The sequence below is a fragment of the Aptenodytes patagonicus genome, chromosome 2 (genome assembly GCF_965638725.1).
Source record: "Aptenodytes patagonicus chromosome 2, bAptPat1.pri.cur, whole genome shotgun sequence".
Classification (NCBI taxonomy): domain Eukaryota; kingdom Metazoa; phylum Chordata; class Aves; order Sphenisciformes; family Spheniscidae; genus Aptenodytes; species Aptenodytes patagonicus.
The window spans coordinates 111,049,689-111,076,666 of record NC_134950.1 but is presented as its reverse complement, the minus strand read 5'-3'; the positions used below and the strand labels follow the sequence as shown (position 1 = coordinate 111,076,666).

The 26,978-nt window shown below is 36.8% G+C and overlaps 1 protein-coding gene across 1 annotated transcript in view; it reads left to right on the top strand.

Annotated features, from left to right (window-relative positions):
- Nucleotides 1–26,978, top strand: part of CNTNAP2 (contactin associated protein 2) — a 1,225,394-nt gene that overhangs the window by 354,880 nt on the left and 843,536 nt on the right. The window contains exon 2 of the mRNA XM_076330744.1: nt 24,572–24,682. Coding sequence (XP_076186859.1) covers nt 24,572–24,682 — 111 coding nt within the window. The remainder of the gene's footprint in view (nt 1–24,571; nt 24,683–26,978) is intronic.

Below are 26,978 nucleotides of genomic sequence, written 5' to 3'. Positions count from 1 at the left end.
CTTACTTGGACAAACATTTCAAAAATGTTTGAGAGTGATTTAAAACAAAATGCTGCTACTCTAAGCTCAGTCAATGAAACAACGCTCTCCTCCCAAATACCTGCACAGCTCGACTGAACAGTAAATGAATAGTCTTCTGAAAAATGTAACTAATGTTTTTTCATTGGTGATTTGCATTGGACCCTACCAAATACTCGGTTATGTGTGTTTTACTATGTGGATGTGAAGGAATATGTTCTTATACAGAATAGGTATAGATGTTCATTGGCCTTTATGATCAGGCAAAACAGAACCAAAGAAAATTACTCCTGCTGAATTTAAAGGCCTATTAATTCACTTCTCCCAGAGGAAATGACTTTATGGGTAGAAAATTTCTACCAAGTCTGTAAATGAGTCCGTATTTATTTCAGATAGGAAGGCTATGTCTGTTGCTATGACTTTGGGTACGACTAGCAGGAGGGGGGAATTAAAAATAGCAACTGCTCTTACCTCGCTTTCCTATGTCAATAGCTTATGATAGATGTATGGAGATTAAAATGAAATGGCTGTGGAAGAATAGCAGTCAGAAAAGCAATACCTTCCCATCCAATGACCTTTACAATTTAAAGGATGAAAAGATACATTATGCACAAACATTTTGTTATCTTCAGGAACAAAGTGCTAGTAACTGAACTCTGGATGGTGCGGCCTGAATACAAATGAGCATCCTAATTGAGCTGATTTGATCTTTCTTAAACTATAGTCCAAGTCAATAATATAGTGTTACTGAAAGAAGCAGTCCTCTCATTAGAGGTGGCATACCATGACAGAGAGTTTCCCACACTGGCATCTATCCTGTCATCGATTATGCGCTGCTAATCAGTGAACTGTGGCATTAAAATCAAAGGTGTCCCTTCTGCTGTCAGCTTCTTTTTTGCCAGGTTCTTTTAGGTTCATTTCTTGAGCAAATTCAGAATCTTACCAAGAGAAAACACGATCTTAACGCTCACCCTGTTTTGTTGGGTTTTGTTTCTTCTTCTTCTTTTTTTTTTTTTTTTTTTTTTTTTTTTTAAGGGGAGAATGAAAAAATGAGTCACAAATGTTAGTGGCATTGCTTGATATGGTACCGGATGACATTACAGTCATTAGGCAGCATAAAAGTCAGCATAGAATAAAATAGAATGGCTTTTTCTGATATGATCAGGAAGGATAAAGGAGAAAAATTACAGTATTTTTTAGTACAAGATACTTTAAAAAAAATCCTTCTTTCCTTCTATAAAACGTTGCATTAGAAATTCCTTTTAACTGGGAAACTGACTTCTTTTGTGTGAAAAATGCAGATAACAGTTCTGACTGAAAACTGTGATTGAGATGATGTTATTTATAAAGTCATATTCCTTATAGTCATTCAGAAGGCAGGATTTGTGATATCGTGTGTTGCTTGCTAAAGGATACGATACCAGCGCGTCCTGGGTTGCATTCGCTGACTTGTTTTCTGTTGAGTAAGACCCTCGTTTATAAGGGACAGTTGTCGCCGTAGATCCCTCTACCTGAGAGCTGTTCTCCATCCCATTGAGTGGGAATTACTAAGTCGCAGAGGTGCTTGAATTACAGAAGAGAGAGAAAGGGATGCTAGTACATTTTTTATGACACCCTTTGATTTTATACCTAGCTTCAGGGCATTGTGTATGTTTAGTTGCTTCCTCTGACCTTTGGGAAGAAGGAAAACTACTAACTGGTTGAAATGTCTGAAGCAAATACTGCATTTCATGAAGTTTAGAGTTTTTTGTGTTTGGTTTTTTTGGCGCCCCTCCCCCCCCCCCTTATATGGTGATAATAAAGTGCTTTATTAACGTTATGTAAATTTTTGCAAACACTGAATGTCTGATAGGCTTTCTTCCCCCCCCCTTAGTTGTTTATAAGTCAAAGTAAATAAACTTAATATTCCTCCTCCCTTCCACTCTTAACCTGTAGCGGTGCTGTGCTCTGCTGAGCAGCCGCTGTGTATCACACCACCCATGGCTCTGCTTCGCTGGGGACTGTGATGTTGCTTATGTATAAATAACATGCATGATCATTTAGTAGGGACTGGGATTTTGGATGAAAACAGACTTACAAATGCAGGTTTGTTATCAACAGGCAACACATTTTAAAAGGTAATGGTGTGCCAAATCAGAACACAGTTTTAATTTAAATAAACTTTACTAAAGAGTTCTGATGTGTTAATTCGAAGTTGAAATGAAGCTCTGGTGCTTTTGCAACTTTTTATAACAAGCAAAGTCAGTGTTTCTAGAGGATATCTTATTTCAGACTACAACTGAAATTAGGTCACGTGCTTTACTTCCTCTCCACCTCCAATAAACATAACTATCCTCTGAAAATTAGTTGCAGAAATAGTACAATGGGATTAAAGTAAACTGTGTGGGTTTTTTCTATGCCAAATTGTACACAGTTGTGTGAAACTGGAAAAGGCATTTTTGATTGCCAGAGTTTTGAGCATCCAGCTGGATGACTTTTTTGGCTCAAATATCCCACTAAGAATAGAAGATTCTGAAATCGGAAGCAAGTGCTTGACTCAGTAAAATTTTCAAGTTGCCTGCTTTGGTTTTAGCATGTTAACTATCCCACTGCCTTTTTTAGGGAAAATTTATGTGCTTAAACTTAGTTCATAAGAATCTTATTAAATCTGGGCTCTGGTTAATGTTTCTGCTACATACTGCATAAATTAAATGTTCATCCTGGTCATGCTCTATCACTCTGGATTGCAATGCTAGTAGAAGTTATCAGAATACACAGAAAGTATTATCCCTTATTAAGAAGATACAATTTTTACATGTTTTGGACTATAATTATACTTAAAATCACACTAAATTTTAATCTCTCTTGCTTTTCAAACTGCTTTCTTTGTAGTGCGTTCCAGTTCAGCCTTGTTTCCTCCCCTTATTTGAAGACTTGTTTACAGTACAAAAGTGGAATTAGCTCATTCTTCTGTGCATGCAGTGATTAAAATACTGCATATTATCACTAACATAGATAGCTCAAGGTGAATGAAATGGAATTGGCTGTTTTGCATGGTGAGTTTCTGATTTTTAATTAGAGTGTTTGAATTCTGTTTGTTGCAAATGGTAGGCTGCATGCCTTGGCTCACGATAAATGTAGGTACTGGGCTGGGACATCAGTATTTTCGATAAGAACCCTGAGGGCTTTTATCCCAAAGGTCTTTTCCATGCTTGCCTTTGCAACCATTTATGCATAAAATTTCTTCAGGCCTTGTGAAAATATCTCATTTTGTGAACACAAACCCTGCTATTAAAGTGACCCTTCTGTCCAACTTCCACCTCTTTTTCTTCCCTTTTCAGTCTTATTTAAACAAATTTTGAAACATATGGTATTTAGCTTCCTCAGAGAAACCGCTGTGTAATTTGTCTACTTTTACCATTATGTCTGAATTCTATTGAGAAATGTCAGTTACACAAAATTTCATTGCCAGTACAAGGATGAAATTTCTCGCTGATAGGTTGAGATTCACATGGTATGTTGCTCTTAACATTTCAAATATGTCTAGTATTTGCGTATATGCAAAATAACATCGCTGAAAGCTGTAGTCATATACTAACAGAAATCAATCCAATGACGCCAGAAATAATGGCTTTTTACTTATGGCATATTTCTGTAACATGGGTATCTTTCTGTAATTTGGAAAGTAAGTGGAGCTTAGTTTGTTTTGCCAAAACTGGTTATTGATGACCACAGGTGTTAGGAATTGATAGTGTAAATCTACCAAAAGACAGGCCATTTTTAGGTGCCCTGTATTTAGGCACGTTTATGATTTCAGAAGATGTGCAGGTGCACCATTATAAAGACAATGCCACAGTATAGCCTTGATGATTCAAGAATACTCAAGCGCTCTGCTTTGGAGCAGTCTCTCTTGTAATACCGTAAATCATAAATGCTCTGACGAGGGTCTCTTGTACTTGTTGCTTGGTGTATAGGTATAAACAGTCTTGTACTCCATCATCTAAAACTTCTGGCATCTGACACTTAAGATGTCTGTTTGTTGCGACTAGGCATTATAGATACAGAAATACCGAAAGGGTTGTTTAAATGTTTTCCTCAAAAAGACCCTAAAATCTTTTGTTGAATTACAGATAACAAGTTACAAACAGCTTTTTCATTAAGCAGCTAGTTAGGGATTTCTAACCCAATTAAGGATTTTGATTTTTGCTGATTATGATTTCCTTCCCTTCCCTCCCTTCCCTCCCTTCCCTCCCTTCCTTTTCATAGAGCTAAATTAACCCAGATGAATTAGCAGGTGAACAACAGCAAAACAGACAATTAGTAAATGCATTAGAATGGGAAGATCCAGAAAGAACAAAGATTTTTCCATTGCCATTTAAAAACCAAAAGACATGCTAGAAAATAAATCAACCCTATCCTCTCACATTATTAAAAAAAAAAGGGGGGGGGGAGGGGTGTTGTGGGCTTTTTTGTTCTCCAACATCCATTACCTATTAAAGGTGAATGAGCTTTAAATACAGAGTATTTCTCTGTTTGATAGACTATTTTTTGCAGACGGTGTAAAGGCAAACTGGAATATGCTGACTTTAAAGTGTTTTGATTTAGATCTGCTCAATTTTGTGGGATTTCTAGTTCCTTTCCTGTGTTTCCATTTGCAACCATCATTTTAGTCCTGACTGGGTTGGGGCTCCCATCAAGGGGAGCTCTGCCTTTCATTAGAAGAGTTGCACTGTCCAATTTTCTGTCTTTCTTGATGTGACTTGCTTCTTAAAATGTTATTGAGGTTACTCAAATGTTGGCAGGTTGGCACTCTTGAGCTTGTTATTCTTTGGATAATTCTTAGCTCTTAATCCCAGTGGCCTCTCACTTTCTGAAACCCCCATACTGATTCAATGAAATCAAAACAAACATTTGCTTCCCTTAAATAAATAAATAAATGTATTGACTCTTATGGAGCTCAGAGATTTATAGACCTATCAAGTGCCTATCAATGGACCTTTCAGTCCAGCTTTCCAGGACTGAGTTTAGAACAAACACCATTTCCATTTTGAGTTTCATATATATTAAAGTAAACAACAAACTACACCATCCCATACTTAATCACCAGTGCATTGTTTTATTTTTTTCCTACAATACCCTTAAACATAATTTCTCACATTTTATCTTTGTACTGTGAACACTGGTGGTTTTATTAACTAGATATCGGTACAAAGATCATAGGAAAAAAAAATTCTGTAGTCATCTTGCTCATGCTTCCTCTAACAATTTTAACATTCTTCTTTCTGCATCATTTCTTTCATACTAGCTGTCAGTTTTCACCATTATGTGAGGCATCTAGCCAATGGATTTTTGTGCACAACAAATCCAGTGCAAATAAAGGAAAAATCAGATGATGTTCAGTTTCCATGTCAGAGATCCTTATGAATGCATTCAGTAATATTACACCATCATGTGGGACAATAGAACATAGAAAATAGATATTTTTTTTTAAAAAAAGAGTAATAATCTTAAAATTATAATAATTTACAGATTTTTTTTTGATCGTGTAAATTAGTTGCTACTAAATACTGAATGCTCATCTAGCATCTATGAAAGCCGAATTCTGCTAACATTTCCATGAAAACATGTTTTATCTTTCCTTGGTTTGAACAAGTAGTGTCACTAGAGGGAGCTTTTACCCATATACATGTGTGCTGTCAAGGGCAAAAAGGATTAAAACTAGTTCTTACAGCTGCCTGTAACAAATCACAAGTGCATAATGCGGGTATATTATCAGTGGATTATGTCTTTTTGAAATTTTATTTTTCATTTATGGAAGCTAATGAGTTGGGGGGAAAGCCTGGCTCTGGCTTTCAAAGAGTAGAACAAGTTCTTGTATTTAGTAGTTCTTGGTAGAGCATTTTTGCTCTCTTTCGCAGTCTTACCCTTCTGCCTTCTACCCATTATGTTACTTTTCAAATTCTCGTTGGCAGATTTCTAGTAAATAATACTTTATCCAATATCGGTCTTTCTCCATATCTTGCAAGTGACAAAGTTTTTCAGCTTCTTGTGATTTTTTTTTTTTTTTTTTTTTTTTTTTTTTTTTTTTTTAGTTCTCACTTTTTTTAGAAAACCATCATGGTGAACCTGAGCCAGGCATCTCATAAGTCTTCAGAGTCCTTTAGGTCATCTTAGGCCAATAGAACAACCTTGGGGCTTAATTCTGTCATGACTATGAGGAAAAAATGTCCAACTGGGAGGAATCCTGAACAAAAAGTTTGCTATCTGCTTTACAATTGTAACTCACCTGGAAGTATGCCCTATTGGTCCCTTCTCTGTGTCCTGTCCACAGAGAATGTGAATTTTAATGCCTAGTTGATTTTTTTTTTTTTCTTTGGCAATTCTCTAGCACAAATGATACCACCAACAGATGTTTTTACTTCCAGGGGTGCCTGGTATGATATGTACTGATCTGCCTAGGATAGTTAGTTACTATCTTGGATGTTTTAACTTTGTCAGTGTTAGCCAACCCTTATCCATAGACATTTTTCTGCTGATAATTTATTCCTCACTTATTCAGTGTTTTTCTTTTTCACTGCTTGCAAGGGTGCTAGCTGTGATGAAACCATGTCTTCATGGTGTTGAAACAACGTTGATTTCACAAGTCTTAGTAAATATGAATTATGAATTAGTACCTCTAAATTTAGAGGCTATAACTGTACTAATAGTATTATTCTGAGCTTATTAGCTCAATTATTGCTGGTCTGTTTCCTGCTTACACTTGTTCTGCCTTCCATTTTCCCTTACGTAGCAGTCATTTTCTTGTATCCACAGGCACATATAACAAACTATCATAAAGACTGATCAGAACTGAAAAGCAGAAGGATAGCGAGCTAATTGCTACGTAATCACGACTGAAAACTGTAATATTGGCACTAGGCTCAAATCTGCTCTTATTACACTTCTTTAGATAAACTGCTGTCTTCCCCTGAAGTAAATTCCGATGCTTTGGTATCACAGTCAATATTCGATGCTCTTCATGTCTGTCTTTCAAGTATGGCTGCAGAGAGGGCACTTTTCCAAACATGCAGCATATCCATTCATAAACTTAGTCTGGAAGCTGACAGCAATCAACCTGGCTTTTCTACAACAGGGAAATATCTCTAAGTATTTTGCTTATACAGTCTCTGAGCAGGTGGTGTGTTTTGTGAGGCACCTGTCAAGACTAAGCATTTTCTCCTGATAAAATGAAAGCATAAAAGTTAGGCTGTCTCTCATATTGTTTTATTGTAACTTGAAATTTCTATGGGAAATGCTGCACAAAATCTGTGCCTCAGTCAGTATACTATCACATTAGGACACAGAATGAAACTGATTAGTGGAGACTGATTTACCTCAGTTGAAATTGCTCTAATTTTTTCAGGTAAAACAGTGTGCAGCCAGTGCCGTCATTCAGAATACCATAGATAATGATAATAGGGATCTCTTTATACATTTATATATATCGAAATTATTTTATGAACAGTGGCTGATGGCTGACCCTTCCCCCTAAACACAAGTGCACACAGACACCTGCAGGGAATAGCGAAGTCCCACCATTGCACCAAATGTAGAGAATTCCACCAAAAAATATTTCTTGTTTTATATGGAGATAGCAAAAAATCTGACATTTTGATGGCAAGAATTATTACTGGGTTTTTTGAAATATGGTTGCCCAACACCCCCCAGAACCTTCAGGAAATATTTCTACAACTATTTCAAGTTTGGAACAAATTTTGAAGAGAGATGACCTGAACACAGTGTAACTGTTATGTCCTTCTGCCGTTCTTGTGACTCAGGAAGAGGTGCATGTCATATTCTTGGTATTCCTTCTAAGGTTGCAAATGGCTTCCAGTGTTTCATGCAATTATTGCCAATATTTCTGAAGTACAAAATGGGAGGATGGGCTTCATGAGTTGGAAGCAGTGACCTGGAAATTGTATTTCAGGCCTAATACCCTGCATATTGCTCAATGGTAAGCCTTTTCTTTCCCAAACATTAAATGAATGTTAAATGCTTTTTCACCCCAATAAATCGGTTTTCATAAGTGCTACCTAGGTTTGATTTTTCTGGGCCTTCTTGCTGCCTATACTAAAGTACAGTATGTTTCTTATCTAAATGATTTCAACACCTGTATTTTACCATTATCACATCAGAAAACCTAAGTATTCATGTTGATGACCAGATATTAGCTGAGAAATAACAAGAATTCAAGAAATGTGTCTCAGAGCTGGCTGACAGAGTAACAGACTAGCAGATTGACAACTCTTTCCACATCATATTACAAATAACAAAACAGATATGACACAGTGAATTCTTGTGCTATCATGATACAAAAGGTAATTCAGTGCATGTGAATTAAGAATAATGTAAAACACAACATACAAATATATTTTATATCAATATTTTTATTTGAAAACAAAAGGCCTTTTTCATTAAAAGAACTCTAAGGAATTAGCAGCTGGGGCAAGAAAACTCACCTGCACTCAAGAGTTTCAAGAATGGTTCGGACATTTGCAGCAGAGAACTCTCTTAATGTTCTTAGATTTGAGGTCAGGATAACGCAATAGTGGGGCAATACCTTACTCCATCCTGTAAATAATACAGAATACCTTTATATCAGCTATTCAGATATGAGCATATATCAGCTATTCAGATATGAGCATACCATCTTCTTTTATTTGAAATAAGGTACCAATTATGTTCATTAGTTATTTAGCAAGCATTTTTTCTGACTTCTTGCCTGTGGGAAGTTCTATCAGTCCTGAAGGTTTTTCTTGTACTATTTTCCTGATTTTTTTTTTTTTTTTTTAATCTGTTTGGCCTAACACTACATGTGAGACCTCTAAGCATGAGGTTTAATTAATAGGTCATCATTTATGATTTCTGAGCATCAAATATCACACAGCGGGCCTAAAAATTGAAATTCCTCTTGGGAATTTTCGCATAAGGCATGCCACAATTTCATACTCTTTGAGCAACATATGAAAACCAACTTGACAATAACTGCAGTCCTTTTCTTAAGTGGATATTATGTGTTCATATCACATTTATAACAACACAACATCAGTGTTCCTTTGTTTATGTATTTCTTGTGTTGATTTTTTTCCTATTTGATTGCAAGGCATCCTAAGATGCCAGTAAGATGGGACGTAAAATTCACTGCAAGTTTTACTTATGTGTTTATTGCAAATCTGATTTTCTGTGTAAGAACAGAAGTGGAGGGAAAATTTGCAAACTTTTGCTTATATTAATGAAAATCAGAATTATGCTGTCCTATTTGTGGTCCTCCTCATTTTCTTCTCAATAATGTTTTACTTGTACGCATATACAGGATGAAAAGCACCTATGTGTGCATGTGCTTCCAGCATATATTGTCAACCAAACTGAAAGAAGATGCATGGATACTGGAAAAGGCTCATTAATCAAACAGATGTAGTTTCAGTAATTATGAAATCTCCCTATTAAGCAGAAGCAGTAAGTCATTAAAATATGTTCTCCAGCCTTTTGGCTAAGATCAAGCATAGAGTATCTTCTCATTAGGATAATGGAGTTCAATAAAATGATATTCCATCATTCTCCATAAGGGAGCAAAATGGGACTTTTTGGTTAACTGCAATCACTTAGTCATTCATTTTATCTTCCTCCAGTCTTGTTCATTCATTCATTTATAAGAGAAAATTAATTCTTCACACATTCAGCCTACTATCCTGGCAAACTTCATCAAACATAAAAGTTAACTTTGTAAATTAAATTAAGGGTGGCTTAATGAAATTAATCCTGAGAATCAAATGCGCAGAAGTGAGAAGTATTTGGTTTTCTTTTTTTTGGTGGATTTTTTTTTTTTTTAATTCAGGAAGCTATTAATGATACAAATTCAATTTGTTAAATTTAAGGAGAATTTATAGAGGAAAACAGAGGTTCATTACATCAATCAACTTTTTTTTTTTTTTCTTCCTATTGTCTTTTTCACTTGAATTTCATTTATACTGATTATTTTCTATTTGTTTTCAACACCTTCTGACTTCATTTTTCTGGGAACTAAGGATCTTAATTATACATACTTGATTGGACATATCTTCATTAACTGTTTATAGATTCAGAAGTGGGATAGAAAAAACAAGCTTGAAAGGCACCATTTTACATGGCATATCATTTTAGAAATTATATTATAGCAGATTTTCCTTATTCTGACTGGGTGTCCTTCATTCATAGTTGAATGAAAGGATTGAATAGTTTTACTTTTTGCTTCAAGCTTTTTGGTGATCTTTACCCAGAGTAATTCTGGATAAGAAGTAGTGAAGTAATCTATTCTCTGTAAAAGGACAAGGCACAGTATCTTCAGTGCATTGTGTAGGTTATTTGAGGTTTGATGAAAACTTTCAAATCTTGTTAGAGGCCCAAATATGAGACACTCTTATTGAAAGCAGTATTATCGCTGTGTTTATGGTGATTGACAGCACAGCATGCTTAAAGTTCCCAGCACACTATTGAATATGCAGATGTGAAGATAAATCATAATGCTTTGATGAAAATATTTTGTTGCTGCTGATGCATATATGCCAGGAAGAGCAATTTAAAATGGTTGCTTGAAATGTAGGATAATGTGAATTCAGGATAGTTGTCATACTCACTATTAAAAGTTCACATTACAAGTAGCTTGCCATAGAAATAAATAGTGAATCCTCCAATTCAGCCATTGGTTTCATCAAATGGTGCTGGATCCTGGGTTCGCAGCCCCAGCTGAAACTTGAAGAATTGCTGTCTAGAGTAGGCAAGTAAAAGGTTTTCCTGGCTTCCCTGTGGTGTCTTTCCTCTCCTGACATACAGCTATTCAGTCAGCTCCTCTGTGCTTGTTAGAGGGAGACTGAGCTAAGCTCAAGCCTTGTCAATGTTCTTTGCTTACTGAAAGGATGGCATAATTAGGTTCCTTTTGGTATCTTCTCATTTCTTTTATGGTGTAGGAACGCTGCCTGAATTCCACGTTTCATTCCAGTGGGACCCCAAGAGGCTGTGTCAAGGATAGACGAAAGCTAGACCTTCACAGCTTTGTTCTGGGTGTGAATATTATACTGAAGACAGGGAGTTAAAACTTGAAGTAGAAAGCTGACTACGTGGAATTAATTTTACAAATTAAGTTGGTGTTCTTTAGATGCCCTTGAATAGATTTGTAAAAAAAAAAAAACATTTAATGCTTTTACACTGCATTTAGTCAACGTTATTGGCATGAACTTGTGTGGTGTCTCTGACAAGCAACGTAAAGTCAACTCTCTGATATTTGATTGTTAGGCAGTTTGGTGGGTTGATGCTGGCCAGGTGCCAGACACCCCCACCCAGCTGCTCCAGCTGCTCCCTCACTCCCCTCCTCAACGGGACAGGGGAGAAAATAAGAAGCAGCAGCAGCTTGTGGGTCAAGATAAAGACAGAGATCACTTGCTAATTACCTCATGGGCAAAACAGATTTGACTTGGGGAAAATGAATTTAATTTATTGCCAATTAAAATAGACTTGGATGGTGAAAAACAAATGCAAAAAATGTAAAACACCTTCCCCCTGACCTCAACCCCTTTTTTCCCAAGCTCAACTTCACTCTTTCACTCCTGACTCCTCTATCTCCCCTCCAAGCAGCTCAGGAGGATGGGGAACGGGGGGCTGTGGTCCTCTCTGCCACTCCTGCTGTCTCGCACTGTTCTCCTGCCCCAGCATGGGCTCTCCACAGGCCGCAGATCCCTCAGGAAACATTCACCTGCTCCAGCGGGGAATCTCTCCGGGGGCATTTGGAGCCCCTCCTGCCCTCCTCCCACTCTCCCTTTGGGGCTCGCAGGGCTGTTTCTCACTCTTTTCCCCTCACCCCTCACTGCCGGGCAGTGTTCTGCCAGTATTTTGCTGGCCACAAAGCCAGCAGCCCCCCTGCCAAGACCTGGGCAACTCCAGCCGGTATAAGTGGAAAGTCCTACGGATGATGCTGCATTGCTGTATATTTGTTTGTATACAGACTTTCATATGTATTTACAACAGGCATCCTTCACTTTGAACATAATGGGAATTCATGATCCAGACAAAGGTAGTAAACTGTAATGTTTGGAACTTAATATTCAGATATCTGATTAAAATTGGAGGGAATGGGCTATAATTGTAAGTCACCTTCATTTTTCAGATATGCTAATTTAACTGTGCTGTTTTCCTTGGTTGACATGTTAAACATGTAGTAATAATAAGGTTTTACCAAGCATAATTACCAAGTACTCTTGGCCTTAAAAATGCCTCAGTAGTACCCATGCATTATAATGAGGATACAATAATATATGCCATATATATAGCACCCTTCCAGCCAGCTTTTAAGACAATGAATTACATTACTATTCTCTTTAATGAGTGTTTCCAAATCAAGAATTTCTGATGAGACAAAAAGGGAACGTGAAAAAGGAAACAGGTCTTGAGCCATTGTAAAGGCATTTGCTGTTGTTTAAAAAAAAAAAAAAAAAAAAAAAAAAAAGGCTTTGGGAGCATGTGAAGTTACCTGGAGTTGTTATAACTAGCCGTCACAGTGAAAGGGAGCAACGGTACACTAACCCTCTTTTGATCCCCATTAAGTTCAGAACTGGGTTTCCTACTTGGTGTTCTTCTGCTCTAACAGAAGCTTTCCTCCTCCTGTCACAGTAATGCACCAGACAAGCGTGAGTAAGGCATAACCTGTTTTACTGTGGATGGCAAAACTGATTTGTTTGAGGATGCTTAGTTCCTTCCAAAAGCAGATGAATTTTGCCTGGGGCAATGCAAAGACTGAATGTAGGAGTAGTGCAGCACCATCCTTCCATCCTTTCTCTTCAGTCTCTACCAGTATGACAGAACCATTAAGATCTGAATCGGCAACATTGATCAACGCAGGCAGTTGATGTCCTTAGACTTGCACCTTATAGTCTGGTCAGAAATTATTTTTTCAGTTAAGTAACTCTGGAAATGTTAATACAGTCTGTTTGTTTTGTACAGGAGAATACAAACACATTTTTGCTTTGGGGGGAGAAGAAGCAAAACTTATTTAGTCACAATGTACTTTATGTATTTTAGGGACCTGTTCTCTGTTACATCTCCTGTGATGTTCTTAGGACAGAGAAGCCTATGAGAGAAGCTTTTTCTCACAGAAGCAGCGCTTCAAAAGAGGGAATACAACCAGAAAGTCTAAACTAAGATGAGTGTTGAGCACTCTATGAAACGAATTATTGGGGCCTTCTATAGCTGTTGTGTTTATCTTGATGTTTTATTTAACATTATGACTTGCTCAGGTATTCTGTGAAATATCAGTGGATGTTTTTGTGTCTTTTTGATTGGACATCACCCTACTAACACAAAACAAAACCCAGACGCCACTATACAATGATTGCTTGTCATCTTTTTCTCCCTTATGTCCCCTTCAAGCCAAATGATAAAAATCATTCACGTGTGTTAGATCTCTAACTACTTTTTCTTCCTTAAAAATGAAAGAACAAGTACCAAATAAGAAACAGAACACATGGTAACTTGCTTTGTCAAATTCTACCTCCAGCTAAATCCCACATGTCATTTACCAATTGGACAGACAGGAAATAATTAAGAATAAATTAATATAATTCCTTCTTCTGAATGAAATCTGAGCTGTTATAAAATTTGGATATTTATTTTCCTGATGCACAAACCATGGCACTTAAAATTATTTGAATTCAGCGTCTGGCTGTGCAATTGTTGGATATTTCTTCTTGTGTTCATGCTAAGGATTAATAAAAGCTGGCATTGGCTTTTCTTGCACTGGAATTTCATTCCCTTTTAAAAAGAACATAGAAGGACCTGCAACACTCCAAATCTGTATCTCCTCACAATAATGAAAAAACTACCATAGACATTTCCCCCCCCCCCCTTTTTTTTTTTTTTTTTCCTTTCCCCTCTCCCCTCCCCAGCTAAGACTTTATTGTCTCCAGTGAATGTAGAACTAACAGCTAGAGTTTGGGCACACCATGTCTTATGGAATTAAAACCTGGTTGGCGTCTCAAAACTGGAGATCTCTCTTCTGACTGATACTTCTGGCTTTAGCTATCCTCAGTTAGAAAAGAATTGACCTATCATACATATGGATATTTAAAAATGTTTGCTGTTTTCTTCTGATGATATTAAATCACTTAGTTTAAACATTGACTTTACTCCCAAGTTTTACTCCTTCTAGAAAACTGGGAATCCAAGCAGGCTGACAAGGAGTTTGCTTGTGGTGCTGGTTGCCCTGTCCTGTGTCAGCAACAGGAGTCCTATAAATACTTTACAACTGTAAGTCTAATATTTTCATCTTTCCAACTTGCAAATCTATCATAAAGAAAAATATACTGTTCAGCTTCAGATATACAAATTTATGCAAATCTTGATCTGTTCTTATCATAGAGGTGTGATACTTCCTTTAGTCTCTAGGGAAATAAATAAAAAGTCTACAATTATTAAATGCTAGGCACTTTCAGACCTCTGGGAATAAGGTTAAAATGTAACCACAAAATGTGTGTCCTATGAAGCTACCACCCTAAACTGACTTGTTCCTCGTGTTGTTGCTCCAGTGTGCCTAAGGATGCTGAACATTTACTGGAATCAACTTGCAGAGTTTTTACCAGCATATAAAAACATTTTTTAGCCTGCTCTGATGTACATATCGTTTCTTCAAGGTATTAGTGTAAGAGATTTGTGCCTCTAGCATCAAAATTCACAGCCATGTTACATAATTGGTTTGAGTTTCGCAGCTTCTGAGAATATTGCATCTCACAAGCTGGTTGTAACACAGCTTGCTCTTTTCAATCTACAATACAGAGATAAGTTCAGAAACCTAAACTATGTTCATATTTTCCTATTATCCAATGTTCCTCAATTTCTTTTTTGTTGTTGTTGTTTTTCCTTTCCTATCTACTGTTCTATTCATCAAAATTCACGTAAGATTTTGGCCGTAAAAAACCAAAAAGATATCAGCAAATTCTGGAAGCTTATCTTCTGTTTTTGGGAAATCAAATCAAGACCAACAACATGATCTTAAATGTATGCCATATATACCCTAGATTAATGCAACAGTAAGGAGAAAAATCAAAAGTATTTCTTCTTTCACCTGCTAAAATATCTTTTCAGGAACATTTTGTAGGAGATGAAGGACACCAAGGTTAGACCTTATTTGTCTTTTCCTCTCAGGAAAAAAAATAATCTGTCAGTATAATACAGTTTAATTCATAGATCATGCACCTTTTGGGTTTTGCTTCTATCATCACTTCTAACAGTAGGCAAATGATAAACAGCCGACTAATAGCTTCTGCTATAAATATGACATATCTGTTTTCTCCAAAGGGGAGATGAAAATAAACAATGTACAAACATGGAATTAATAATGCCTTTGGAAAAAAACCCTGACTTTAAGCTTAAGTGATGTTTACTTTCTGCTGTGCAAATTGAGAAACAATTCTCTGCTGCATTTTGCATACCCTGTTAATTTCTATTTTTTCTCATTTAAGCAAATGTGGAATGTGCTTTATATGCTTTACATGCAAAAATTAAATATTTTGTCTGTCTGGTGGGAGCAGAGTCTCCTCCCTAGCCATTATAGGAAAAGGGTAGTTTTCTAGTATAAAATGCATTCAGACAGGAATCTGCAGCTTTTGCTCTGAATTAACTTTATTATGAGACTTCTGTCAAGCATCTTAACCAATCCATAAGTGGGTAGATAAAAATATTTTATTATCTCTTATGAGGGTAACTTCCTTCACTTTGTGAATCGATTTGATATCTGTAGTGGTAGGTTCTATACACCAAGTTTAAAATATCTTTAGTCTGTACCTGTGCTATATAGTTTTGAGAGTTAACGTTTGGCTTTCTGTGGGCATGCTTTTATATTGAAGTGCCCAGCAATTTTAAAGTTCCTTACTGGCTGTTTTGATCTTGCTTAAATTAGGTTAAGCCTGGAATAACAGCTCTGAATTCAGAAGATTTATGTTGATATAAAACTGCTAAAAGTAGAGGGACCATTAAAATAAGTGTGTATTGTGAGGAAAAAATTACATGTTTTGTTCTTGTTAAAGATAAAAGCTTAATTTTAGAGATGGAAACCTGCTAAAGCGATGATGAAAAGTTAAGCTGACTGGTAAAAATGTTATTCAGGAAACTAGTTATCATGCGTTATTGTCTTATCCCTGGGTCCTGGGAAAAAAAAAATCAAACCAACAGCCCCCCCCCCCCCCCCCCCGAAACCCCCACACCAACAAACGATCGAAAGATACTTGTTGATATAAGGTTGGCTGAGGAAGAACATAGGCTAGGTAATTGGCAAATGTATTTTAAGCTAAATGAGACTTGACAAGATAAATTGTGAAGATTTTCAGTGTTCTCTTCTCTCCTCCAGCTTTGTGGGTTCCTCTGCCCTCTACTCTAAAACTTTTTATGTGACATGACTCCAGGCTTCTCCATGCTTAATTCAGATAGGTACCAGTCTGTGAAAAATCATACCTACCTGCAAAGATACTTAAGAAGGAATTTTGTTTGCTGTAACATCCTCCAAAACATTCAGGTATTTCCAGTAGTGAAAAGGTGAAGAAGTATATTTACATGTCAGAAGGTTAAAAACTAAAGAGGCATCTGAGGATTGGATATGCAAAAATACAACAATATTTATGAATTTTACTTTGCGTAGAGTTGACAGTCTATTATTGCTTATGCGCTAAGGACAGTTTAATGAAATCCCAAGTGTACAACCAGACAGACTGACAGACTTCCGACTATTCCAGATGCAATTGACCTGAGTTGTTTTTTGGTTTTTTTTTTTTAAAACTGAGCAAGTAATACAGCAGCTTTCTCATACAACTTTTCCAGTCGCACAGGGTGCAAAGCAGTTTATAAATTTGTTCATAAAAGACACAGTAGCGCGATGGCGTGAGCATTTGCCAAATTCTCAAAGGACTGTGGAATGCTCTGCAGACTCTAAAGTTAAACCAAAAGCAATCCAGACGTGTTTTTGTTTTAAAGTGGTGTAAAAACTTCCTCTGTCCATTCTTTTCCAGTTAAAAAAAACAAACCACAACCTAAAACCAACCAACCAACCAAAACCCTGCAAAAACCTTACTGTGGGTATAGCTTAAAGACAATAAAAAGAATATATTTATTTTTTAAATCATTCAAAATTGAATGCTACTAAATAATAAAATAAGACATAAGTTTAATTTTAAGGACCCCTGTTCTTTCCAAATGTAAAATACTAAAGAAAAAAATATATTTGTAAATTCCGAGTTTAAAATATTGATACTTTCCTGAAAAAACGAAGTGCAAAAGTTTTGGGGACAGTTTTTTATTTTTCCGTTGTGAAATGTTGAAATTTTGATAAATCTGAATTTCAAGAGGCTACTTTGTATACCTTTATACTTGTTATGATTCCAAACTGAATAATTTTATTTAAAAAATAAATCCTAATCTCTCTGGTTAAATTGTAGATCGCAGTAATTAATGACATTTACTTTAAACCTTTTCTCATTTTCAGTAGTTAAAGACAAGTATGGAGCATACTGTGGAACATGTATGCCATTTGATGAAAGGCAGTGCAGCCAGAAATGTCTGATAGTAGTCATATAATATATTGCATATTTGTGCTATTGTTATGATATTACTATTTCAAATATTTCCCAGGAGTGCTTACAAATGTTTACTAATAAATCCACAAAACAAGAAAGTTTTCTTATCTATTAGTAACCCGGTCCTTGGATGGAATAGGGCGCTAATTTATACGAGTCAAAACATGTAGTCATACCATGACCTTTGGGATTAATAAGGCTTTGGCTACTCTGAAAACTAGTCAATAGGTATCAGAAACAAAGTTCAGGTAAAAGGATACTTTGGAAAATCTCGTAAAGTACTGTCTGTCTTTGGGCATCCAAATGCATTTTTAGAAGTGTGGCCCTGGTGGTGCATCCAGCATTGCCCAAAGACTAATTCCTGAATTGGAACCAGAACAAAGAAACAGGCCTGACTGGCTGTGCTCTGCTGTGAGCAAAGTAACCGCCATAAAAAACATTACCTGAGACTTGCTCCTTTCCTTACAGAGATCTATAGAAAGGCTTGAAATAAACCTTAGAACAAGTAACCTTGAACAGTACAGGTTGTGTGGAGACCACTAAATTCATGTAATTTATGGCTTCACCTTGGAGGGGGAAAAATAGCTGCTATGTTTTCTTCCTTTTCAGCAGCAGCCACCCTTTTGAGCAACAATGTGTTATCTCTATTGATGGTATGCAACTTGAGGTGGAATATGAAACATCCCAGGCGATCAATATGAGCTGCTCTAATCTTTTAGATTACAGCTGAACTCCAGAGATACTTACAGAAAAGCTTCAGTTACACATGGACTCACTTGCTCATGAAGCCGAATGTGAACTTGGCTCCCTAGCAGCCTGTCAAGACTGTCCTGTGAAATGTCAGTCATGTGGGGAAGCTGCAGACTTCTGCAATATGGAAAGAGCACTATGCTCACAAGAGCACAGTGAGAAATAGCAGATCAAAGCAGCAGAGGCCAGTAGAAATAGCAAACAAGAAGCCAAATGAGGCTTATGTGAGACTTGCATTGACTTTCTGACATGCAAATGGGAATGGTAACTGGGAAAGGAACTGTTGTGTGTGCAGAGTACCACTCTGTTTGCACAGGTGGAGTGTGGACAGCTCTATTGTGGCTTAAGGTATCTAAAAAGTGGGTTGGTTTTTGTTACCCTTCTGATGTAAGCATGGTACAAAAGGAGTCCCACTTGGGACAGTAGGTGGGACAGAAAAGAGTAAAAAATGAAGCTTCCACTCTACCAATCATCATCCCTATCTAGTCGATAAAGCAGTCCAAGAAACTTGCTGGGGAGTAAAGTTAGCTTTTTATCTTAAAGTAACAGTATATGGTGGATTTTTTTTTAATTATCTCCCACAGTCAAGAAAAACATAACAGAACGTGCATAAGGCAAAAGATGTTGAACCACCCCAAATGTACCAAAGGCTGGTACATTTGGCAAATCCACCTGACAGGCAAGTATTTCCTTTCCCCATAAGAGAAGGTCTTCCTTGGTAAGCTCTTTACTGATTTCTTGCTGACTTAAGAACTTGGAGCATGAGGTGTACCCTGCCTGGCATTTGCCAGCCATTACCATCAGTATTTATTTTTTTCATTAGTGACCCTTCTGAGGACTAAGGAAAGGGCTTTTCCAGCAGTGTCCCTGTCACACATGATGAGAGGCTTGGCTAGAGGTTTCTCATACTGAGCAACAGGCTTGTGACACAGGGCCAAGGTTGATTTTCTTGTCATTGAAATTAAACCTGTGATAGGCTGTCCTCGATAACACCTGCTTCGAAGTTTGATGTTTTTTAAAGGGGTTACCATTGACCATGAGCTGCTTTGTAGCATCTCCCGCTTTTCAGTTAGCATCACTTTAAAAGTTCATTTGAAACAGTGCATAAAATGTTCTAGCAACTTATGCTTATTTATTCCTACTCTTTGGCGGGGACACAGTCTTGTGAATTAAACACGGTGGATTCTAGCATTCATTTCAGATTATAAAAGCTGCCTATGCAATATGAAAAGTAAGGCTGTCTCAGCATACTAATATGCTGCAATCCAAAACAGCTGCATTAATATTCCTGTTGGTTGTCATTGGAGATATGCCAATTCCCATACTTATTTATCCATGTTCCAGAGTGCCCTTGCAATCTCATGACTGCTTTTCACAAGTGGTTGGTGGCTTATTCTTTCTCCTCAGCACGCTACAGAGAAATCACTCTACATATTCAAATTGGAGGAGAAAAATGTGTTTGGGATAACTAGCATTTAGCACACAGTACAAATTAAACCCAGATGATATGATTCTCTCCCTTGCTCCCCAAAATTTACATGAGAATTCATATTTTAAAACAGGAGTCTCTTGCATTACAAGTAAAGATTAAAAGTTGCTTTAAACTTTTTTCCTTGTACTTGACAGGCATTTTTGTATAATTAATGAGTTGGATATACTGGTAATAGTGAAGATTTTGGGGTTTGTATTGTAAATGTTCTGCTTGTACAGTGAAAATGTTGTGTAAAAGAGAAAGAGTTAAGACTTTTTTTTATGGTCAGAAAGCCACGGCTTTGTGTATTTCTTGGCTAAGATGTTTTTTTTAATGCTACTTCAGATTGACTCATCTGTTTCATATTCCGCTAGCAATTAATTGTGGCTATTTTGGACTCAGAACACAATATTGATATTGCAGTCATTTGCCTTTCTGCATTTAAGTTTATCAGCTTTCAAGTTCTTAATTTCTTCAACAACTTTTTTTAGTGAAGTTGTTATTGGCAGTATATTTATGTCTTAGAGCTAATATCCTACAGCAAAATTATGATAATGGATTATAATTTGATAGAAAATCTTGACCGAAGATTTTGAAGAAGGAGGGGCGAATTTGTGGATTTTGGGTTTGGTATTTTTTTAAAGGTCTGTTCTGCAGTGCACACTAGACCATAATGATGGAAAAGCCTTTGTTCTTCAAGAGCATTCTTAGTAAGTCACAGTCACTTATTTCTGATGAGTGCTATTTATCAGTATCCAAATATTTTTCTTTTTTAGAAGCACTGTACACATCTTAGCTCTCTTTTTACTTTGCTGACAGAATCTTTGCAAAAGCTTCTGAGAGATCTTCCAATGCAGCTTCAAATTATTAATAAAAACTGCCTGTAACTATAAATGTATACTGTTCCCATTTCTTAACATTTCTAAATGTATAGTTGTTTGTATGCATTCTAACCTGCTGCTAGATACAAATGTCAAGAAGAAACAGATGAAGTGCAGATTGTCTTTTTCATCTACTCAGACTGCTTTGATAAGATATGTCAGTAACTTTACAGGTGACCTGTTTATTGATCAGGATGCTAAGCATTTGAACAGACTTCTGTGAAGTGAAGCATCGAGTTTGTTTACTCTGCTTTGCCCAACAAAAATCATTGAAGTCACTGGTATAGTGAGGATTAAGCTTTAACAACCTCTGGGGTTGATAAATCAAGAGTTTGTGTGTATACTGTCTGCTTTGTGCTACAATCAGGGCCTGTCCCTTCAAATAGTCTGGTCGCTACTCCCCAAATAGTTCATGGACTAACTAAGTGGGAATTAACACAATTGCAGGCAAAGTAGAAGACAGCCCTTTTTCTAGTCTATCCAGCGTGGTGGGTAAACTATATAAATAAACTATAAATAGACTGTAAAACAGGAAAGGACAGGTATCCTTTCCTGGTTTTGTTGAGTGCGAACACCAGAACATATGAGAGGCTGCACTTGGTAGGACAAAAGTTCCATCTCACCTGGTATCTGGTTTCCAATAGCCAGGTGCCTGAGAAAGCACGTAAGAACAGCAAGTGCATAGCAGTCCTTCCCTTCTGTAGTCTTTAAGTCTTGAGGAGTTTGAAGCTTGTGGATTGCAGAGGTTTTGCATTTGTATTTAATGACATTAGGTGACCTTTCTTCCATTGATCTAATTATCTGACTCTCAAGGAAGCTTGTTTCTGATGGACACACACTGTAATTTCCCTCTGAATAGGAAAGTCAGAGTATCGAATGTCATCAAACCTATGACAAAGTTAGTGGTTCTTTCTATCTGAACAGAATGGAGTGGAGTGGAACTGTGGTTTTGCTTCAGGAAGTTAACATTTAAATGGACCTAAGCTGGCTTGGATGTTAATACATCACTGAGATAAATGGTATGGAGGAGAGTTTATTTCTTTGCTGCTATGATGCTGGCAGGAGAGTGCGCTCTGTAATTGATTAACAGGGCACAGTACATTGACTTATATGGGGAAAGCTATTATATCTCAGTAACAGGAAGGTATATATGATTCTGGTTTTAGTAAGTAAAAAATTGAATTCTGCAGGAAATAACTAAAACTGCTGAAAGAACCAAAGCTTCCCAAGGATTTTTTTTCTCTTAAATCTGTGGCATAACAGCATTTCATGTTGTGAAGGAAGTTTAAATAGTGCAATATATTTAGTGGAACTTTCATACAGGGCTAGAAATATTAGCTTATGTAAGCGGTCTTTTAACTTTTGTTCTATTGGATGTAAAATCATGAGTTATTGATGAGATTTAGTATCTTTTTTAATGTCTATTCATTTGAAGTATAATCCTTCCCTATAATTCATACACGTTTATGGTGAATTTCCTATATTTTGAAGCCCAAATGAGCAGGCAGACTTGGGGGGAGTGTGTGTGTTTGTTTTTTAAACAATGAGAAAGTGAGGTATTTTTGGTTTTATTCTTTAGTTTATTAGTTGGCATCCCAAAACAGGCATAGGAAGCAAATGCAGTTCTAAACAATAGTGAAGGAAAACCATATCAACTCTGCTTGGTTTTTCCACTCTGCCCCCACATTTCCTTAACAGTAAATATCATGTAAGATAAGCATAGGAAAATGCTATAAAGAGATTTTGTTATGTATTTTTTAAATATTCCTGATTATGTGGTGTTCTGCTTTTAAATGTTTCATTCCATTTTTATCCTAGACAACAGAATTAAGAACAAACTACTTCAAATCTCTAGCTAGGTAACACTAGCAATGAAGTGGCAGCAAAAGTTGTTTGCTAGCTGTCTTTAAGTTGAAAACCTATTTTTACGAACTACCAAAAATACACTATAGATAAAGAAATACATGAGAAAAACTTTGTCAAGTAACTCTGTCTTTCTGTGATTACGACATTTAGAGCAAAATTTGTAATAAGTACTTCAATCTGCTACTCACTTCTATTCTTAAGCTCTAACCTCATACTACTTTGACTGAAATAATAGCAGCCTAGCACCCAAGATCTTAAAACGTAGGCCCTTGCTCCGTGCCATACCCCTGCTCTCAGAGAGAGGTCCTGTGAGACCCCGGTGTGCTGCCTGGGTGGTGTGATGTGAGCACAAGGCACTGCGCCCATCAGGCTGCAGGCTTCTGACCAAATGTGCTGTGTGGCTGCAGCCAAAGCAGCAGGAGGAGGGGAATCGATCCTTCTATTTTGTGGTATAAACAATAATGCTTAAAACCATTTATCTTCCCTTGTCAAAATTCCATCATTAAATAGCATGGTAGTGAACTTTAAACTCATTGGAATTGTCCTTTAATTCAGTGCCAAGCAATTGCCCTTTACTCTTGCCTGTGCTTTTATGCTGGTATGAATTTTGTTTTCTCCCTCAACAAACTCTCAGAGATTTGTGAAGGAAACTTATTTATTTTGTTAAATGTCAAAGTAGTGATTCATGAACGAATGTTCTTCTGTATTTCTGGGCTTCAGATTCTCTTGCTGTGAAAGTAATTTTATTTTTCTTTACATGAGACTGGAGGTTTTAGGAGACCTGCATTATAAATTACTTGATTCACTCATGATCCTTTTTTTTCCCCCTTTAAAGTTCCTCTTTTGAGGGTAGGGTTAATTCAGTCTCCACGTGTGATCCAGTCTGACCAAATCACTGTTTTCTAATTGTACCAAAACTATATGGTGTGGCTGAGCGTTAAATATGCTGCCTACTAGGGGTGGTCTAATGCTTTCTAGATACATAAATTGAGGGTGTTTCCACTTATAGCAGAGCCAGCGTTGCAGTGAGTGTGTTTAAAAACATTAGTCAAGCTGACTGGTGTAGGTTACTTTTTTTTAGGTTGTACCTGAAATGTAAATGAGTAATTTAACCTATGTATTTCACCCATCTGTTGAAATAACTGAGGAAAAACTAGAACAAAGGGCAGTACATTAACTATCTAAGTATTTGAAAAATCAAAAGCCAGTTCTCCTCATTCTAATTTACAGAACTTCATACAACAGCAGGAGATTTGTTTTAAACTTCTTTTCATTAGAAAGGCAAAGATTCTGATTTTGTTTTTTTCCATCTTAGATGCTAATACGAAGTTAATCTTCTTTATACTAAGTAAAATAGAAGTGAAGTGCTCAAATGGATTATAGAGATTATATTTAAAAATATATATATTTTGTTAATTTTTTTCAGTAAATCTGTAATATATGATAATTCATAGGCATTTATTAATGTACCCTGATTTATTTTCTTTTTTAAAGTATCAGGTTATCAGCACTTCTATTACAGAACTGAAAATTTATATCTGATCTACTTCTTACGAAGCTTTCATGATAATACTTCTCTTTAGCGCTACATTTTCATGTCACCAAAAATATTCCAGATATACCAGGACAGGCTTTTTTGTTTGTCTGTAGTATCCCTAAGGAGAGTGGTGGCCCATGGTTAGGCATTACCATTACCTAATTTTGTCCTTTGTTGAAGTCTTTATTTTCTCATGTTGAGGTGTGTGTCTGTGTGTTTGTTTGTGGGTTTTCTTGTGGGTTTGGGGGTGGGGTTTTTGTTTGTTTGTTTTTGTTGGTTTTGTTTGTTTTTTTTACTGAAATGTTGGGATGTAGCCACCTGCATTCCAGGTGTACAAAAATAACAAGGCTGTGTTATTACCCAAAAGAAAAATAAAGGGCACATTGCCACTTAATATGTATGAATAATTAACAGCATAAAGTGAATCTGTTTTCTTGTGTTTCAGAAAAGTGTGATGAACCTCTGGTCTCAGCATTACCCCACTCCTCCTTCAGCAGTTCATCATCTATGACAAGCAGCTATGTGCCAGGGTATGCCAAGTTAAACAAGAGAGGAGGTAAGGGGCGCTCTCTACCTTAATGTTCAGATATATAAAGAAAAAAAACATGAATGATATTTTTAATATGAAAATGCTTTTTATGTAAAATACTATTGCTTCAGTTTGTTTTAACAAAGTTTTAGCCGTCTGACAGACTGTTTTTGTAAATGGAATGAATTTCTGTTTTATTGTATGTGACAGTAATTGCTCTCCATTGCACTGCAGGGAGAAATACACTACTAACAACATGTAGCAGCATGGGCCAAATGCTTAATGTCAATGGAGTCATACAGTACAGTTGTATAATTGACTTCAGTTAAAAAGGCTGTGTTCATCGGGTATATGAACATTTGCAAGGTCATGGTTGTTGGAGCTTTGATGGGCTTTGTTGATTTAACTTGTTTCCCACCTTAACAATGACTGCTGTCATTCAGTTTTTTCTAGTACCGCAGGAACTTTGCCTTTTGCATGTATTTCTGTTAGTGCCATGAGATGTTGTTCAGAAGTAACAAAGCCACCCTAATTTTGGTGGTTGGTAGAATAGGTGCATAAATTTGCTGGTCTACCTGGTCTAATTATATCCTTAGGGCTAGGCAAATTTATTTCACTGTCTGAACACAAGTCTTTACCTTCACCCATAAGAATTTTCATAGCTTTCCTTGAAATTTCTAGATGTCTGTATGTATACCATTTTGATATCGACCTCTAAATTAATTTCACAGGAATGACACATTTAAAAATGAAGCTTTAGATTAACAGAAAATTAATATTCTAAATACTATTGATTTTATTTTTTTTCCTAAATAGTATCAATCTAAATGTCCTAAAATCTAAAATTTCATGGATTCTTGTAAATCAATACCAAAATTTTATCTTCCTCCCAAAATACATGTCAAGGGTATAATGAATTGACTTAACGAACCTATAATTTAGAAATATTGTCACTGTAAGGATGAAGAAGAGAGAGCAAGTGACTATAGTGCCTTGATCTTCTAAGTCCTGAAGATCTATAATGGCAAAACACCAGTCTTGTAGAAGGTTGGCTTATTTTCACTGCTACTTTATTTTTCCTGCTCCTGCAGGAATTATGTTGCTCCTGCCTGGATACCATATTCTGCCTCCTAAAAAAAACCCAAAAAGCATTGAAAGAAAAGTGACAATCTTTTGTCTTTGGCTCTTTGTAAACAAAATCTGAAATACTATCAAATGGTGGAACACTCTTGAGGTTAAAAGCAGAATTTGTTGCATTGAAATTATAGCCTAGGCTGCCCATGTTCACCAATTTTTTATACTACTGTTTGTGCAGCTTCTGAGCCATGAGCAAAGCCATGAATTTTCTCTTAGCCTAATTGTAATCTTATATCAAACAATAATTATTGGGCTAGCTATTATTACAAAAAAAAAAGAAAGAAAAGAAAAAATACTGTTAGGGAGAAAAGTCTCAATAACAAAACAGACTATATACGCATACTTCCTTGAGTCTATCCCTTTCCCTGGTGTTACACTCCCGCTGTCACAGCTCCTCCAAACCTTACGGTGGATGGCTCTAGCTGGGGTGGTGGCTATGGTGCATTGTCAGTGTCCCAGACTCTTTACTGGGAGGAGGATGCAGATGGATGAGTCAAGACATGCTGGTCAAACTAAAGGACAAGAAGGAAATGCACAGGCAGTGGAAGCAGGGACATGTATCCTGGGAAAAGTATAGGGATGTTGCCTGGTTGTGTAGGGATGGGGTCAGGAAGGCCAAGGCGTGGCTGAAGCTGAATGTGGCAAGGGACACAAAGAATAACAAGGGCTTCTACAAGTATGTCAGCCAGAAAAGGAAGGTCAAAGAAAGTGAACCTCCCCAATGAACACAACTGGCAAACAGGTAACAACAGATGAGGAGAAGGCTGAGGTACTCAACAACTGTTTTGCCTCAGTCTTCACTGGTAATCTCTTTTCCGACACCTCTCAAGTGGATGGATCTCAAGGTGGGGACTGGGGGACCAAAGTCCCTCCCACTGTAAGAGAAGATCGGGTTCTTGGCCACCAGAGGAACCTGAATGTACATAAGTCTGTGGGACCTGATGAGATGCATCCCAGAGTCCTGAGGGAATTGGCTGATGTAGTTGCTAGGCCACTTTCCACAATATCTGAAAAGTCATGGCAGTCAGGTGAAGTCCCTGGTGACTGTAAAAAGGGAAACATTGCACCCATTTTTAAAAAGGGTAGAAAGGAGGACTCTGGGAACTACTGACCTGTCAGCCTCACCTCTGTGCCTGGGAAGAATCATGGAACAGATACTCCTAGAAGCTATGTTAAGGCACATGGA